The sequence below is a fragment of the Lampetra planeri genome, chromosome 40 (genome assembly GCF_965212315.1).
Source record: "Lampetra planeri chromosome 40, kcLamPlan1.2.h2, whole genome shotgun sequence".
In the NCBI taxonomy this organism is placed as follows: domain Eukaryota; kingdom Metazoa; phylum Chordata; class Hyperoartia; order Petromyzontiformes; family Petromyzontidae; genus Lampetra; species Lampetra planeri.
The window spans coordinates 9,494,925-9,511,312 of NC_136146.1; the positions used below are offsets into that span (position 1 = coordinate 9,494,925).

Here is a 16,388-nt window from a genome sequence, read left to right on the forward strand (position 1 = left end):
ATGGTTCAATTGTACATAAGACGATAGTGGGTGACATAAAGAGTGGGGTTGTTATTAAAAGTGGTGTAGTTATGTTGACAGGACAGGCGGGAGTGGTTACGGAGGGGATGAGGTAGTAATAGAGGTAGTGATAGGGGTTGAGGTAGGGTTGAGGTAGGGTTTGGGGTAGTGATAGGGGTAGTGATAGGGGTTGGGGTAGTGATAGGGGTTAGGGTAGTGATAGGGGTTGGGGTAGTGATAGGGGATGGTGTAGTGATAGGAGTTGGGGTAGTGATAGGGGTAGTGATAGGGGTTGGGGTAGTGATAGGGATTGGGGTAGTGATAGGGATTGGGGTAGTGATAGGGGTTGGGGTAGTGATAGGGGTAGTAATAGGGGTTGGGGTAGTGATAGGGGTAGGTAGTGATAGGGGTTGAGGTAGTGATAGGGGTTGGGGTAGTGATAGAGGTTAGGGTGGACCTGGTCGTAGCTGGGGGCTCGGGAGTAGCAGTAGTCGGATGGGATGTGGAGAAGAGATGGGCGTTGTTTTAACGGAGGAGCGGAAGCAGCTGATAGTGAAGATGATTGTTAAACGACAGTATTTGGCTTATTCATGCGAGAGGAAAACGGAGTACCTGGCCACAAGCCACCACGCACACAAGGGGGCAACTCCGCACAGATAGACTCAAGAATGCATCGCTGTCCTGCCATCTGGCCACCTCGCAGCACGAGCCAACAACAAAGCACTCGAGAGCGTTTCCTAGTGAACGACCTGCCAGCAGCCCAGAGCGCTCTACACTCGCCCCTGTGCTTGCCACCCCTATCAGCTGGCCATCGAGCAAAGGCGGTCACTGCATCGGGCGCTTTGAGATGCGCTTCTGCGGCCGTCTGGAACGCTCTTCCTTCCGATACTAGGAAGCCACTGGGAGCGATGCACTTTTAAATCATCACCGAGATCGACAAACTCATTTTCCTTCGAACCGCTTTTTGTGCTTAGTTCGTTGTCCCCCCCCCACACCTCTCGATAAGTACGGCAAGCTACGTACGGTGCGAAAGAAGTTCAACATACGGCACGTGAATGTAAGTAGCCAATCGTGCTCATCGGAGGTGTGGTAGGGGGGGGAAGAGCAACAAACCAAAATGCTAAAAATGTCCGAGGAGCCGACTCGCCGAACGTTCGGTGGGCGTCAAAACCCAGCCAATCGCAGGAGGCGCCGCCGAACACCTTCACGCGGACACCGCGCTTGCGCGCGCTCATTGGCTGGGCGGGTCGGTGACGTCACACCGCCGTTGCCAGGCACCCGGGCGTCCCAACGCACCGTTCAGAGGAGGTCAACGCCTGCCGCAGCGTAGCAGGGGCAGGGCCCTGAGCAGTGTCCAGTGGGCAGGGCGCTCTGCCCACTGGACACAGCCCTGAGCAGTGTCCAGTGGGCAGGGCGCTCTGCCCACTGGAGACAGCCCTCGTGGTCCCGAGCAGTGGCCAATTCGAGCACGAGCCAGGCCCACAACGGCCTGCTTCGTAGGCAGGCAATGAGCGGACCGACCACGCGGCCTCAGCGAGTAGAGCGAGTGGCTCGCGCAATCGGAAGGTGAGAGTTCAATTCCCGGTTGGGGGTGACTCAGCCCATCATCCCTCCAGGGTCGATAAAATAGCTACCAGTTTGTGGAGAAGTATAAAGTGCTCGTCCTATGGATAGCCTGGTCCCTGCCATGGGAATGTGGCTCAGGGCTGTAAGTGGGGAAAACCGCTTAACAATTTGCATGAGAGAATTAGTTTTTGCTTTCGAGATATGCATCCGCTCCTCTGCCAATGTTAATATTTTATCTGTCATGAGCTATGAATCCCTCATTCCCCCTGAGGGCGACCGTATGTGCGCGCAGGCAATCAATCTCCTGTTTTACGCCTCCATGTCACCCTGTGAAGTATTCCGTCATTGTCGAGTCACGTTCTCCGATTTATTTTCTCAACCGATTTCTAAAAAGAGTTCCACGCGTTTCATATTTTGCCCGGCATCTTGTGTTATCATTAGCCAGGCTTGATCAACTCTTGGATGAAGTAACTCTCCAAGCCGCCACCACCACCACCACCACATACCACAACCTGTTCTAAGGCACGAATCGGGAAACGTGGGGAAATGTTATTATTATTTCACATCTCCTTCCAGTCGCTCGACATTTATTACTTCAGCGGTACGAGATATTGTGCAATGGCCAGGCAACATCCGTGTCAAATAATCACGTGAACACATCCCCCGGGCTGAGTCACTACCTTCCTCTGCAATACGAGGCCACCGCGCTGCTGAGCTGACACTTTGGCTCCGATCGTCAAACAAAAGGTCACGGCATGGCCCTTTGAGGACGCTGGTTAAAGACGGGGGGGGGGGGTAAAGGCGTAACGCTGCGATTGCTTGCTGACACTACTGCTGGCAGAAGGGCCTCTTCTGGACGGAGATCTCCCTCGAGAGCGGTGGTTCTTAACTTGGGGATGCGAGACACGGACAGATTTTTTTTTAGAAGATAAATCATCGAAACACAAATTAAGCGCGGGCACGTAAGTTACAACTTACTTTGCTTCATCAACCCCTGTGCACTTGTTAACATTCTACATTTTATTTCACGAATGAGAACCAAAGGGGTGCAAGGCTGCAGTAAAGGTTAAGAACCACTGCTCGAGATGGAGGATTACTTGGCCTACTTTTTCCACGCCGGCCAGATGTCTGGCAGGTGGCAGTACCCACACTTTACCCCACTGCACACGACCATCGCGCCAACTCTCTGGTCATACTCGCAGCAGCAGCAGCAGCGGCGGGAGCAGCGGCGGCTGCTGGCCGTCGCAACAAAGACGGTGGTCACTACATCGTCGCGCACCACTTTCAGACGCGCTCCTGCGGCCGTCTGGAACGCTCCTCCTTCCGATGTTAGGGAGTCACTTGGAGCTATGCACTGTTAAAGCATCATCTAGAAAGTCGTTTCTTTAGGACTGCTTTTTGTGTTTAGTCTGTTGATCTTCCCCCCGCACCTCCAATGAGCATGGTTGGCTACGTACGGCGCGGAAGAAGTTCAACATGCAGAGATGCCTGCCGATCGACTGTGGTGAACCCACTTACCCTGCTTGGTGGGCACATGCGGTGCGGGGGGGGGTTAACAAAAAACACCATGCACCCTTACTACGGCTGCCGCGCCGAGAGATCGAATGGGACGGGTGACCTCTGGATCGTGTGCTAAGCATTAGACCATGGCAGCTCCCTCCCCGTGTAGCCATCAAAGTGCCGCTGTAGAGAAGACTCAAATATGCACAGAGACACGCGCAGAAATAACTACAAGAACCCCACAGACGTGGAGGGTTTTTATATTTTAGAGATCTTAACAGCTACTCACGAGCACCATCCTCCGCCACAAGACAAAGATCCCCCGTATAGCCTGCAGCAGACTGTTGGGGCAAGTGCTGTTAGCGAACACCTATGAAGGCCGGCACGGCACACGAGGGGGTGGGTGGTCAGCACTACGCCCGGCCGCCTTTGTCTCCCTCGTGACGATGTTTTACACACCACACGAGGTACTCATTTGAGGCTGAGTCGACCTAGAGGAGGTGAAAGAACCGGTGCAGATATACATCACTTATCGGTCATGGGCGTGAATCGAACTCGGGTGGGCCACGTTCGTAGGGCAGTGCGCGCTCACCGCTGCACCTCCACCACCCACGTGCACCACCACAACCACCCACGTGCACCACCACCACCCACGTGCACCACCACCCACATGCACCACCACCACCCACATGCACCACCACCACCACCCACGTGCACCACCACCACCACCCACGTGCACCACCACCACCACCCACGTGCACCACCACCACCACCCACGTGCACCACCACCACCACCACCCACATGCACCACCACCACCACCCACGTGCACCACCACCACCCACGTGCACCACCACCACCACCCACGTGCACCACCACCACCACCCACGTGCACCACCACCACCACCCACGTGCACCACCACCACCACCCACGTGCACCACCACCACCACCCACATGCACCACCACCACAACAACCACCACCCACATGCATCACCACCCACGTGCACCACCACAACCACCACCCACGTGCACCACCACCCACGTGCACCACCACCACCCACGTGCACCACCACCACCACCCACGTGCTCCACTACCCACCCACCTCGATCACTCACTCACACCGCGCCCCGAGGGGCTTGGCACTTGCACGTTCCGTACGCCTCTTCGCAGAATGGAAATAAAACCAGTTCTGGGCGACACGCGCTGACCCCGAGAAACGACTCACTCCGTGGACCTGGTTTACCATTGGCTTGGTCACAATTCGCAAACGCCTCGCCGAGTCCCGTTGAGAACACAACAACAACGCCACCACCACCACCGCTCCACAACGGTGCGCTGCCCCAGAACCCTGCGGAGTCACTTCCACCGCTGGCCCCGCTGCTGCGTCGGGGTGGCTCGTGGGCAGCCGTGGCCTCGAACGACTCCGAGCAGCCCGCGGGCCAATCACGGTGCGGCTCCACGACTCCGCCCACCGCCCCCCCCGTGAGGGCCCGGACGGGATCTTGCCTCTCCGCTTGCCATGGAATTCTCCCCCCCACCACCACCCACCGTCACCCTCCACCACCAAAGACGCCCCACGTATAGGCTGAACAGACCGCTGGGGCACGTGCTGTTTAGCGAGGAGCACCGATGAGGGTCGGCACGGCACACGAGGGGGTGGATGGCCCACACCACGCCCGGCCGCCTTTGTCTTCCGCAGTGGCGATGTTTACACATCCCACCAGATACTCATTTGAGTCTGAGTCGACCGAGGAGAGGAGGATCCATGAACCGGTTCAGATAATTGATGGCCGTGATCTAGAATCGAACTTGGGTCGCCGGGTTCGCAGCAGTTGCGTAGCGCCACCGTTCCCAAACTAACACCACCACCACCTCCACACCACCACCTCCACCACCTTCCACACCACCACCTACCGCACCACCACCCCCACCACACTACCACACCACCACCCCCACCACACTACCACACCACCACCCCCACCACACCACCTCCACCACACTACCACACCACCATCTCCACCACCACGACCCCAGGGGCAACAACGCTCGCTTTCACACAGCGCCATCTGTGGGCCGTGGTTGAGTGCCACGGGTAACCGCCACCACCACCCACCCACTGACTTCCGACCACCACCCACCCACCGACTTCCGACCACCACCCACCCACCTCCCACCACCACCCACCCACTGACTTCCTAATACCACCCACCCACCTCCCACCACCACCCCCCACCCACATCCCACCACCACCCACCACTACCATCCACCCACCTCCCACCACCCACCACCCCCCACCACCACACCCCACCGAGCCCGGCATGCGAGCCACACAACGACGCGTGTGACATTCAGCTGCCGCTGCCGTGCAACGGCAGCCCGGAGACGGCATCGGCCTCGTCAAATTCGCCCCAATTATTTAGTGGCAATTTTGGTTTAATTTCATTCTGGGTTAAAACGCTGGCGTCTGGGGGGGGGGTGTTCGTTGCTTGGATTGGAGGCGGAGTAATGACTGCGCCTGTGGAATTCGTTGCCCTGGGCACACCAACCCCTAGACCGCAGCAGCCCTCATATCCTCCACAAAGCCACCCCAACAACAGCACCAGCTACAGCAACTTCAACCGCAGACTTGTGCCTGCAAGTTCCGCAAGTTACCAAGGCGCCGATTGCAAATCTCTCACAAATCGAGTTCGTAACAGGATGTGCGAGCGGAGAGGGTCGTTATTCTACTGTAATGCGAACACGGAACGCGTCAACTCGGCCCCCAATGTGTAGTACCTAGTGCGTGTGTGGTCAACATTATCACTGGGAGAGACAAAGGCGGCCGGGCGTGGTGCTGGTCACCCATGCCCTCGTGTGCCGTGGCCAGCCTTCATAGGTGCCGCTCGCTAACAGCACTTGCCACCAACAGTCTGTTAAGGCTACACGGGGGGTCTTTGTCTTTGGTGCATGCATCTCTCTTCTTGTTTAGTGAGATGCACTAAAGTGGTCGCCCCCTTTGCGAGGATGAAAACGAACGCACTGGGATCCAATGATGGAATGCGCATTCTAAATGCGAGTTGTTATCTGTTAAGCCCCGTGTCGCGATGGCAAAGAAGACCAAGGGACCAATCCCCTGACAGTACCACCACCATCAACAACCGCCATTCGCCACTAAGTGGCGGCGACATCACTGGGGCGCTTGTGCCAGGCTAGGTGCACTTTAAGGCCCGTTGGCAGGAGGTCACGGGGCAGACCCAGATGCGACGGGTTGACTGACTGAGACGACTGGCCGATGCTCCACCTGTGCCCCCTGCTGTGCCACCTTTCTGTGTTTTAGCCACCAGGCACTCCGCTCGTTGTTGTGAGCGTCGCTCCTCCGTTGTTGTTGGAGGGCGACTGCCTCCAACTGCCCAGTAGCGTCCTTAACGAGCCTCCTCCACAGAGGTCGATCTTGACACCGCTGGTACCAGTCATCGGCAAGTCCACTCAGCTCCACATCCTCCTGCACCACATCACTCCATCTCTTCTCTAGCTCGTGCCACGCCCGTTTCGCCCCCTCGATCCGGCCGAACAAAAGCTGTTTGAGCTGAGCATGCGGGCTACATGACCCAGCCACAGCACCAATACCTCCGTCAACACCGCCGCCACCACCACCATCATCTTTGTAAAACAAAACGCCTATCATAAACGGGGCAAGGGGTTTTGTTAATCGTCAAAGATTCACATCACGTTTCATCGGCTCACGCACGGGTGCAGAGACTTGACCGGTGTGGTTGATAGCCAGTGGTGGTTTGTGTCTGGGGGACCGGGTATCGAGTTTATCGACCCTCTCAGTTTCAAAAAGGCACCGTCCGTGGCCTCGCTAGACACAGCGCCGGTGGCTCACCTGCTCGTACAGTTCAGCACTGTACGAGCTAAAGTCCGGCTCCGTCGACATGCGGCGCTGACGACACAGTGTGGTGTTGTAAAGGGCGGTCAACCAAACTGCGGTCTTAAGTTAATCAATACTTCTCTGCCTTATCTATAAACCCCGCAGAGAAGGGCCCTCAATCAGCACACTTTAGCATGCCTGTCCAACCCACAGTTTTACCAGTATTCTAGTACAGTGAAATTGAGTTTTCAGGTCCATACGGCATACAGCCGTTTCAATACAGGCAAAATATATATACGTTTGTGTTTCTCCCTTGTGATGGGACTTTGTAAGATGAACGTTGAGATTTATAAGGGCACGGGGTGATAAATAAGGTTTGAATTGGTCTGCAATAAGCTAGGCACTGATTAGGTGTTGACAGCTGTGCTTTAGCGGCCCCATTCTCTGTCTCGTATTCCCGTTACAGAGAAATGATGGGGCCAGTTCTAACCACTCTGCCAACGCAGCAGTCCATTGCAAGAAGGAGGCCCAACATGAGAACTTGTACAGTATTTAAAGCATGTATTGTACTGCAAAGGGCAGCCCAGCTGCATTACAACTCCGTTATGCTCCGTGTGACTGTTTGGAAGCGTACCGAGTTTGTTTTTTTATGTCTCGAGTGGCGAGATCATCTCCGCGAGCCTTGTTCAAGGGCAATGTTGACACTATGCCAGACTGCCAGTCTAATGTCTGCATACGGGTGTCAGCAGAGAGGAAAATCAACATAAAATCCAACCAGATGGTAATCTATACATTAAATAACTGCGTACCATACGAGTTTATTATTTCGGCAAGACAGCACTTACACTAGCAGCTCTGTTTACAATCATATTTTATTTAAAACTTATGCTCTCTCTACATACAATGAAAATACTGCTGGGAGGGGACGATTTGGAATAATGAAATATGTACAGACTGGGGAACGTGCCGTGGGGAAAACTCAGGAGTGTGTCTGGCAGGAATGACATTGGGATATTGGCCACGAGGACACGGGCCGTAGGGGAATGAGCAAGATGCCACCATGGCAAAAGTTGATGCCGCCACCACCACAATCACCACCGCGCCTCACCGCCAACGCTCGCCACCCTCCACCACATCCCACACTGCTACACAGTGGAGACGCTGACCCCACCTCCAAGATCTTCCCTGGCAATATCATCACACCTTCTGCTCTTACACAGAGACCCACATACTCACACCACAGAGACACACAGCCTTACAGAGACGCACAGACTCACACAGACACATAGATCTGCCATGGTAAGGATGCCACCATCTGGCCTTTGATATAATCACATAGAGAACATATAGGAACCTATTGACTCGCACAGAGTGCCACAGACGCACAGACTCTCCCATCGACTCACACAGAGAGCCAGCCGTCTGCCATGAGTCTCGCGCCATCTGCTCTTAGGTGGTCTCTTCCCCTTGGTCGCCGAATTCGTGGACACCGCTCGAATGCCCCTCTCGGCAATCGGCCCTCGCCCATCCAGTGGCAACGTCTTTGCCTAATCCCGTCTAAAAATGACGAGGGAAAATAAAAAAAATTGTCGAGTGACTCGCGAACAATTGACCCGGCAACACAGGACATGATGTTACAGGCAGCGAAGGTTTGGGGGGGCCTGCGCTATTCGCTGGGCCATTACTGGGCCGTCGCCCAGAAACCCATCACCATGACTGATGTGTACGTGTCAAACAGAGCACCTTGTGACTGAAACTCGAGATGAGCATGGAAACAGTCTGCGCAGAACGGCGTCTGCGCAACGCCTGGTCCTGAACACTACGCTTCAATTAGCCTGGAACCACTAGACGTGCTTCTTCATCTTATTGTGCAAGTTGTGTATTACTTTCACGAATAAAAAAATGTGGCCAGTTATTTTTAAACGATAGTGCGTGGCAATACAGGGGGCGGGAGGCGGTTGTGAAGCAGTTAGCACACTGCACAATAAATGAAGTTGGCCAAATATGCCAACGTAGGACTGCAGAGTTTGGGAAATCTGTTGGTAACGTCGGATTTGGCTGCCCTTCTCGCTCCTCGGTGGCTTCCTGAGAATGCTGCACGGCGCGTTACAAATCCAGCAGCAGCAGTTTTGAGATGCGATTCGCACTAATTATTTTATTTGGGGGAAAAATATATATTAAAAAATGCCAATCGATTCGCAGCCATGGCTGAAGAAGAGGGGTGAGTGTGCTTGACACGCCATCACGGTGATAACCTCCAAGCGGCATTGACCAACGCGGTGAGGTATGGTCAAACCCAACCCCCACGACCTAACAAAAGTGCCGCACGCGGTTCTTCACAGACGATGGGAGTTGCCCGGTTGTCTATTCTGACGACGGATCGGCGCAATCCAAAGGCAATTTTAGCAGCGTATCCGACACCGCGTTCACCAACTGCAGGGACAACGATGAGCCTGGGGCTGCCGTGTTATTGTCCCTCCACGGGCGAGCGGGGGGGGTCTCGCGGCGCTTTGTGCTCCCATAACCCCAGCCGCTGACCAGTCAGGGCGCGCTGAAGGCACGCTCGGAACGCAGGCGTTGGAGCCCAGAACAATAACAAGACGTGGAATGTGGTGCAATGCCCTCTGGTGATGGTTGCAGCTCCACAGCAACCGATGATGATGAAGCTGCTGCTGCTGCTGCTGAACCATCGTTACAGGCACGGAGAGTAAAGTTAAAGCCACGCATAGCAAAGAGGCAACGGAATCAACGAGTGTAATCGGAACAGCCGTGTTCCGAGGAGAGGCACGGGAGACACGATATTTGTGGCTCATAACCTTTGCGGCTTGGGGACATTTTGATAGGCGCAGTCGCCACCTAGCGAGAGCGACGTTGCAGCCGCCTTAAGAGGCTGTGGAAGACATCAGCATCCTAGCGGCACCACGTTGTTGTTGTTGTTGGATTGTTGGGGTTGGTGGTCCCGCATTCCAGAGAGGGCCCTACTGCACACGTCTCACGCGGAACGCCACATTTCCCACCGCTCTTTCTGATGTCAAAGTTTCACGGCTGGATTCGAACGCCGACAGCTGACGCGGACCGCGGGACACCGCGGGGCAGCGCGCACCTCGCAGACGAGAACGCGGCACTCACACGGGCAACGAGAGAGAGAGAGAGCGGCACGCGACTCGTGCGGGTCGCCTCGTGGCCCACGCGGTGGGCAGCATCGCGGCAGCCCCGTTGCTCTCATTGCAACTCTGCACGCACCGCTCCCTACAGAACACGCCGCTCCCTACAGAACACGCCGCTCCCTACAGAACACGCCGCTCCCTACAGAACACGCCGCTCCCTACAGAACACGCCGCTCCCTACAGAACACGCCGCTCCCTACAGAACACGCTGCTCCGTATAGAACGCGGTGCACCGTACGGAGCACACGGAGGCAGATGCAGTCACCCGCTGCTGCGCGCTCGCTCTCGGTCGGTGCTGCGGTGGTGGAGATGGAGGCGGTGGTGGAGATGGTGGTGGAGATGGAGGCGGTGGTGGTGTGTGCATTGCTGAGACAGACAGCAAGACGCACTCACCGTCTCCGATAGGCATCTTTGGTTGTCTGCGAGCGGAGTTGTCTCGCGTTGTGCTGTCTGTAGCTGTGCGTGCCGCGCGCGCGTTGTGTGTCTGTGCCTGAGTGGGTTGGGAGTTGATTATGAGTAGGGGTGTGTGAGTAGGGTGTGTGAGTAGGGTGAGGTTTGTGTGGGTTCAGGTTTCTGTGCTGCGATGCTATTGGCGAGGCGTTACAGTGCGGAAACGCGGCGCTCTGCAGGCAGGGGGAGGAAAAACATCTACAAAGGCAAAGACCCCCCTATAGCCTGCAGCAGATTGTTGGGGCAAGTGCTGTTAGCGAGCAGAAACTATGGAGGGTGGCACGGCACACGAGGGGATGGGTGGCCAGCACCACGCCCGGCCGCCTTTGTCTCCCCAGTGGCGATGTTTACACACCGCACCGGGTACTCATTAGAGGCTGAGTCGATCTAGGGGAGGCCCAGGACCGGTTCAGATAATCGTCACCGGTGTTGGCCGCGAGCTGGAATCGAACCTGGGTCGCCAGGTTCGTAGTGCAGCGCGCGAACTGCTACACTACCGCACAGGTGGCATGGTTGCACTCATCTACCCACATAGCTACAAACACACCGACACTCATCTACACACACACATACCTACAACCATCTCTAGATCTACACTCACATACAACGCATCTACACATCACTCACATACTTACACTCAACTTACACACACGCACCTACACTCACATACTTTCACTCAACTTACACACACACACACCTACACTCACATACTTACACTCAACTTACACACACACACCTACACTCACATACCTACACTCACCTACACTCAACTTACACACACCTACACTCACATACTTACACACACACATACTTACACTCAACTTACACACACACACCTACACTCACATACTTACACTCAACTTACACACATACCTACACTCAAATACCTACACTCAACTTACACACACACCTACACTCACACACCTACACTCACACACCTACACTCACACACCTACACTCACACACCTACACTCACACACCTACACTCACATACTTACACTCAACTTACACACACAAACACCTACACTCACATACTTACTCAACTTACACACACACCTACACTCACATACCCACTCCCACACATATGTAATGACGCCGACACACATTGGAACTAAGAGGCGCCTTTATTCAAGACAGCACTCTCTAGGCCCAGACTTGTACTCCATCTTCACTCTCGTCTTGTATTCCCCCGCACCTCTTTCTATAAACTTCTCTCACCCCACTCTCCTCATCCAATCCTCGTCCTTCTCCCCCAACTTGGGTTGCCAACTGTCGCTTCCCGCCTTTTCCAATTAAAATCTCCCCCCAAATCCATTTGAATCTTGCCTCCCGACCAATCACTCTTGAGGCCTCTCTGTGCCAATCGGAGGCCTTGTCCTACTTACTGGTAGTCTATTTACTTCGGGTGAGTGATCTGGAATTTCGGTCATTACATCACCCCCACCCACCACACCTTTAAAAACACGTTCCTTCGGAGTGGGCAGGTAGGAACTTGGTTGGACAGCGCATTCGTGCACGACAGACAGACAAATAATGAGCAATTCCTAATTAAGCCAAGGGCTTCAAAACCACCTAGACTGTATGGGCTACCAAAGATCCATAAAATCGGCATCCCTTTACGACCCATAGTCAGTACAATTGGCTCTGCCACATATAAATTAGCAAAATATGTAACTAAACAAATACAGCCCTACATCGGTAGGACATCATCATTCATAAGAAATTCAGAACATCTTGTGAATATGATCAAAGATATTAAGCTTAACCCTAATGATATTTTGGTGAGTTTTGATGTGATTTCGCTATTCACTAAGGTTCCAGTGAGCGAGTCGCTTAAATTACTTGATACACTGGTAAAGAATACAGATTTACCAAAAGATATTCCGAAACTCGCTGACCATTGTTTAAATAACACTTACTTCCAGAGGTGGGACAAAGTCATTGTTATGCAAGTCCAAGTCGAGTCGCAAGTCATCAAATTCATGACTCGAGTCTGACTCGAGTCCAAGTCACATGACTCGAGTCCACATCTCATAGGTGGGACAAAGTCATTGTTATGCAAGTCCAAGTCGAGTCGCAAGTCATCAAATTCATGACTCGAGTCTGACTCGAGTCCAAGTCACATGACTCGAGTCCACACCTCTGCTTACTTCTTATGGAGAGGTGAATTCTTTAAACAAAGGGAGGGAGCAGCAATGGGCTCTCCTTTATCTCCTGCTATAGCAAATTTGTACATGGAAAACTTTGAAACCAGAGCACTTGCCTCGAGCACATTAAAACCATCCTTTTGGTTTAGATATGTGGATGACACTTTGGTTGTCTGGCCACATGGTAAAGATACACTTAACGATTTTCTAAATCATCTCAATGCACAAAACCCGGTCATTCAGTTCACCATGGAAATGGAGGTGAATAACACACTCCCGTTCCTGGATATTTTACTTGGGCATGGCCTAAATGGTAAAATAACACACAGCGTTTACAGAAAGCAAACGCACACTGATGCCTATCTGAATGCGAAATCGCATCATCACCCAGCTCAGAAATCCTCTCTAATCAAGACGCTCATACATCTGGCTAAAACAGTGTCAGATGATGAAAGTCTAGTGAGAGAGATTAAACATGTTAAAGAAGCACTAAGACAGAATGGCTACAATAATGCTCAAATTAACAGAGCACTAAATGCCAAATCACGATCGCAAAGCAACACTGCTGAAAGCGATCAGATTATTAAAACAATAAAAATACCATTTATCTCAGGAGTAACTGACAAATTAGCCCGTGTTTTGCAAAAGCAAAACATTACAGTAAGATTTGGTACAGTACACAAAATTCAACAATTAGTAACGTGCACTAAAGACGAATTACCTAAATTATCAACAGAAGGTGTATATCGGATTAATTGTGTATGTGGCAGATGCTATATTGGACAGACAGGACGTAACGTTAGTGTAAGACTAAAAGAACACCAGAGAAATATTAAACTATCGCAAACACAACTGTCGGCAGTGGCAGAACATGCTTGTCAACAGGGACACTCAATTGATTTTGACAACGTTGAAGTGTTGTGTAAAACTAGTTACTACTGGCAAAGACTAATTAGAGAATCCATTGAGATTGAGAGAAACAGAAATAACTTTAATCGCTCAGACAGCTACAGGCTTAGTGCGGCCTGGAAGCGTATTATTAAATAAGATGCATTACAATTCCTTATAAGGGAAACAAGCACTAACTGATTATTAATGTAGCATAATCACAATAGAACACATTCCAAATGATTACTAATCTACAACTCGCATCGTAACAATAGCCTTATTACTAATCAAGTATATAATTACAATAACCCCCCCCCTCAAATCTTTGCACCTGATGAGTTAATGAGTTAATGATGACGTCACCCTGCTGCTGCTCTATATAAGAACGGGAGACACAGCAGAGCCTCACCATTCTGGCGAATTGCCCGATGATGCTGGATGCAATTACCAGCGAAACGTCGTACTCAAATTGTAAATGTTGTGGTTTCACGCTTCAACACACCGGTGGGCTAAAGCAGTGAACTATTTGTCTTTTGTCAACGTGACACTTTTTTTACTGATTGGCCGTGTCGGGTGGTGGAGGGTTACGACACATTTATAAATAACGCGATCTAAACCCAAAAATCGTTGATTATGAGACAAATAATCCCTGGTGGGCAGTGTGGAACCTGTTGTTCCTACCTGTGTACAAGATAACTTGACTTGAGGTAGCCAGGCAGCCAGCCAGGTAGCCAGCCCCCTTAACTATCGACCCCTCCCCCTTCCTTAGGCCCCTCCCCTTACCCCCCTCCCTCAGACCCCTCCCCTTAGGCCCCTCCCCTTACCCTCCTCCCTTAGGCCCCTCCCCTCTCCGTACCCGGCAGTAGGTCTCCACCAATCAAAGAGCTGTTTGTAAGGTCTCCACCAATCAAAGAGCTGTGTGTATTATATATTTATTTATGCACGACAGACAGACAGTCAGACAGACCGACAATAAATCCCTGGTGGGCAGTGTGGAACATTGTTCCTACCTGTAAAACGAGCCGTCCCGGCTAACACTAGGGAGGAATGATCGACCTAACAGACCACGGGGAGCCAAGGGGAACTTCACACACCAGGACTTGATGACACCATTTTAAAATTCCCCTGTGTCTAACTTGTGGCAATAAATAATTACATGGGAAAGAACAATTGTGTCGTGTGAGTATTTTTTACGCGCGGAATATGCACCTTCCACACTTAGTAAATAACAGCAACGACAAGATTGTGGGAACAACGAGATGCAACAATCCCCTGCTCCATCCAGGAGCAGTGTCAGCGCCACGTGCGCATCTTGCGAGGGTCCTTGTTGCCGGACCGGCATATTCTGCGGGGTCCCGCAGTGCACCGTTCTGCATTACCGTGGGTTCCGTGGGCGGCACAGAATCATGCACAGGTGACATCGTTGCTGTGGACGGTTGCGGCGGCTTGTCGGACACCCCAGACTCCGGCGGAACAGGGCATGGAGATGAGGTGCATGGGTGATGATGAAGATGAGGCTTTAGGCGCGACGGGTGAACACACCAACGGCGACGTTCCGACTGTATATGTACGCATTGCAGCCACTTTACCTCGACAATTTCGACTGGACCCTGCCATGGCCGATGCAATTTAGTAGAAGTACGTAATGGGACCTGCAGGCAATGCAGCCACGGTTTGTTGCTCACTGACAAGGGAAGTGTCTGAACCCGTCACGTTGCATTTCGCTCGTTAGTGGCCTGGGCTTTTGAGGCGTTTGCCATTGCCACTGTCCACGCATCGTGAAGTCGGTCGAGCGTGAACTGTAAGGACGCCGGCCGATCGGCCACCCCTGTGCGAGCCTTACCCAGCTGCGTTTCTGTGGGAGTTTCAGGTACCCTACCATATGTGAAGTAGAAGGGAGAAATTCCTTGGAGGCATGTGGGGCCAGCCTATATGCTGCCAAGACTCCCGGAATATGAAGATCCCAGTCAGTTTGGTCGAATCTGTGACTCGGCAGAGAATTGCTGCTCAGGTTATGTTCAGCCGTTCCACCATACCATCCGTTTGAGGGTGGTATGGGGAAGTGCGTACTTTCTTTGTGCCCAGCGCGTCGCAGACCTCTCTCAGGAGTTTTTACGAAAAATGTCGTCCCTGGTCGGTGAGGAACGCATCAGTAATTTATGCTGCCATCTGGTCAGGCAGCAGCCAGGCCATCGGCCACCGTGTGAAATATTTGACCCCCACTAGGAGAAATTGATTCCCCCTTGGTGAGCATGGAGAAGGCCCGAGAATATCGAGAACGACCAATTCGTTGACTCTAGAGACAACAATGGGCTGTAAGGGAGGCTATGACCTGTGTGCTGGTGGTTTCTGATGTGCACACTCCGTGCAACCTGCGACCAAGTCATTGACATCAGCTGACATACGCGGCCAGTAATAATTGCATTGCAGGGTCAACAGCGTCTTCAGGCACCCCCAGATGCAGTAGTTTGTTTGCATGAACCTCCCGCATCAACCTGCCTCGCAAGGATGTGGGCACCACCAGACACAAACCTGACACCCCAGCCATCTCGTGGCAGGTTGCTTGTAGTGTAGCCCTACGATCTGCCGGTATGAAGGTAGCGAAGGTTTCATCATTCAGGATTGTGGGCAGAGCCTTCAAAGCCTCCTCCATCCAGTCTAAGGCTTGGTAGGCAGCCTCGAACCGCCTGGTGAAGGCTCCCCAGTCGCCTCCCGCCGCCACAAACTCCTTGACCAGCCCCATCCGGCGAGGTTTGTCGGTCATTCTCTCCCACACCGCGGGAACCACCTCCCGTGATGGTGCCCTGACTATCGCTGTTC

General features: G+C 52.9%; 1 protein-coding gene across 1 annotated transcript in view; it reads right to left on the reverse strand.

Moving 5' to 3' along the window:
* The window catches only part of LOC144731860 (6-phosphofructo-2-kinase/fructose-2,6-bisphosphatase 3-like), a 64,086-nt gene extending 53,401 nt beyond the window's left edge, over positions 1-10,685 (reverse strand). Inside the window, exon 1 of the mRNA XM_078613155.1 lies at positions 10,477-10,685. Coding sequence (XP_078469281.1) covers positions 10,477-10,492 — 16 coding nt within the window. The 5' untranslated portion in view covers positions 10,493-10,685. The remainder of the gene's footprint in view (positions 1-10,476) is intronic.
* Positions 10,686-16,388: the final 5,703 nt, after the last annotated feature.